The 2110-nt window shown below is 34.5% G+C and overlaps 1 protein-coding gene across 1 annotated transcript in view; it reads right to left on the bottom strand.

Annotated features, from left to right (window-relative positions):
• Nucleotides 1–1300: 1300 nt before the first annotated feature.
• LOC106952787 (dehydrogenase/reductase SDR family member 11-like) overlaps nt 1301–2110 on the bottom strand; it is a 7564-nt gene continuing 6754 nt past the window's right edge. The window contains exons 4-6 of the mRNA XM_015041121.1: nt 1698–1802; nt 1550–1615; nt 1301–1460 (exon numbers count right to left, since the gene is read on the bottom strand). Of these exons, the coding sequence (XP_014896607.1) occupies nt 1419–1460; nt 1550–1615; nt 1698–1802 (213 nt within the window). The 3' untranslated portion in view covers nt 1301–1418. The remainder of the gene's footprint in view (nt 1461–1549; nt 1616–1697; nt 1803–2110) is intronic.

Below are 2110 nucleotides of genomic sequence, written 5' to 3'. Positions count from 1 at the left end.
CATTGGCGCTCTCGTGATGTAATGACCACATCCGGTCTCGTGCGAAAACCTAAGAAATATGAACAAACGGGCCTTTTTTTCCGTTTTTGCTAAGCTACTTGCTAGCATTTATCGTATAAAAAGACACCCCCCCTTTTTGTTTGATACTATATAAAACTAACCTCTACGTTTTAGAATGTTTGATATGATAGTTATAGACAAATAGATTAGCTAACTGAATTTTGCTAACCCTATCCTTCTCATTTAGAAGCTAACCTACATTTCCCCAGGAATTTTTGTTGAATTACCTTCAAAAAAGCTTAACAAGCTTCTTCGGAGGGCGACGCTTCTTCTTTTTATTATTATTTTTAATTTTTATTTTTGTCTAATGTGGCGAACTTAATTTACCATTAAACACAGAATCTAAAGCCAAGATGTGGGTGTTAAAATTCAAATATTCTATGATTTGAAGATATTTTTCTCTCTCTCTACAAACATGTATAATCTTAAAGGCTTAACTGATTCAATCAGAATGTCTATCAATGATCTCTATCTGAAATATAAGCTCAAGGTTTCACACATAATTTGGAGCTCTTAATACCTGAGATAACTTCAAGGTAAAAGTTTGGAAGAGGGAAAAAAAACGAAAGAAAGAATAAACTCCAGTGAGCCACCGTTGGCTCACTGTTCATGGCATGTGCTGACAGCGCACGCCATGAACAGTCATAATAAAACTGATAAGAGCCTTTCTTTGATCCTAAAATAGACTCTGGAGTCATGTCTCTCTTTGAGAGATGAATTTGAACTTCAGCAGGTGAAGTTGCCTCATTACGCTGCAGACAGGGAATTTCTCAACACAGTTATGATTCGGCCATAGAAGGGGACACTCAGACTGGCAGAAAGTTACACAAAATAAAGCATGGTGAAATCTTAAAGGACAAGAAGGTGAACAAAACAAAAAAACAACAACTGGTGATTAATAATAATAATAATAATAATAATAATAATAATAATAATAATAATAATAATAATAATGTCAAGCTGGAAGCAGAAGTGAAAGATTAAAATGCTGAAATATTTTTGTTGTTGCAAACAACAAAAATGTGTTCATTTTTAAAGATCATTAAATTCCAAGCTAGCAAAATATAATAATTTATTTTGAAAGAGCACAATTAAAAGTATTAACCCTTCAAAAAGCAATTAAATTCCATTTAAATTAATGGTTTTAATATTTAGAATTAACATTAAAAACAAATGTGAAAACATTCCAGAGTTGTGAGTGCGTTTACAAAGCACTTATAAAAAGATCAGCAGCGACACATTCCACCTTAAAATCAGACTTTTATTCTTTTAATTGGAGATTAACATCATTAATTTCACAGATGAAGATCATCTGAAGAGTGAGTGGTGTGTAAATGCAGCCATCACATGGTTCAACATCAGGCCTGCTGCTCCACAGGTCGCAACAACATTTCTCCAATCTGGAAAACAAGGTGGAGTCACTCAGACAAAGAATAGCAAAAGACAATTCTTTAGAACTGAAACATGTAAAGAAAGAAAAACCAACTACCTGAACATGAGGCGGGGCACTCAGGACATAAACCACGGCGTTAGCAACGTCTATCGCCTCCAACGGCTGTAAAATAAGATAAAGGCTTTACTGCTTTTCTCTGTAAAAAGTATCAAGTGTATTCACATGCTTTTTTAAATATGCTTACCTTAAGCTGAGAATATGTTTCCTTAGCTTTACCAGGGGTTTCGCTATGGAGACGATAAGCAAATTCAGTCTCAACTAGGCCAGGAGAAATGGACTGAAGAGAAAAGAGGACAACACAGTTGTGATTTTACGTCAGTTAACGTTAACTTTTAACGACTTAAAAAGACGTCTAAAAATATTGGCCTGAATCTTTGAAGATCAATTCGAAAAATGTTTCAAAAACCTGAAAGAACAATAAGTTGTATTCAGCAGCAAGTCATGCATTTCAAAAGCCAATAAATCTGTCATTTCAGAAACAAACAGCCTTGAGTTATGAACTTTTTCGCCAATAAACACACCTTCACAGGGCTCTGCTACACAAATAGGAATGAAAATATGAATGATCACCTTAGCCTTAAAGGTGCCCTATGTAAC

This window comes from Poecilia latipinna, unplaced genomic scaffold (genome assembly GCF_001443285.1).
Source record: "Poecilia latipinna isolate Pla-1442-1.1 unplaced genomic scaffold, P_latipinna-1.0 Scaffold539, whole genome shotgun sequence".
NCBI classification, from domain to species: Eukaryota; Metazoa; Chordata; class Actinopteri; order Cyprinodontiformes; family Poeciliidae; genus Poecilia; species Poecilia latipinna.
The sequence above is the reverse complement of the archived record's forward strand: the minus strand, read 5'-3'. Positions and strand labels throughout refer to the sequence as shown.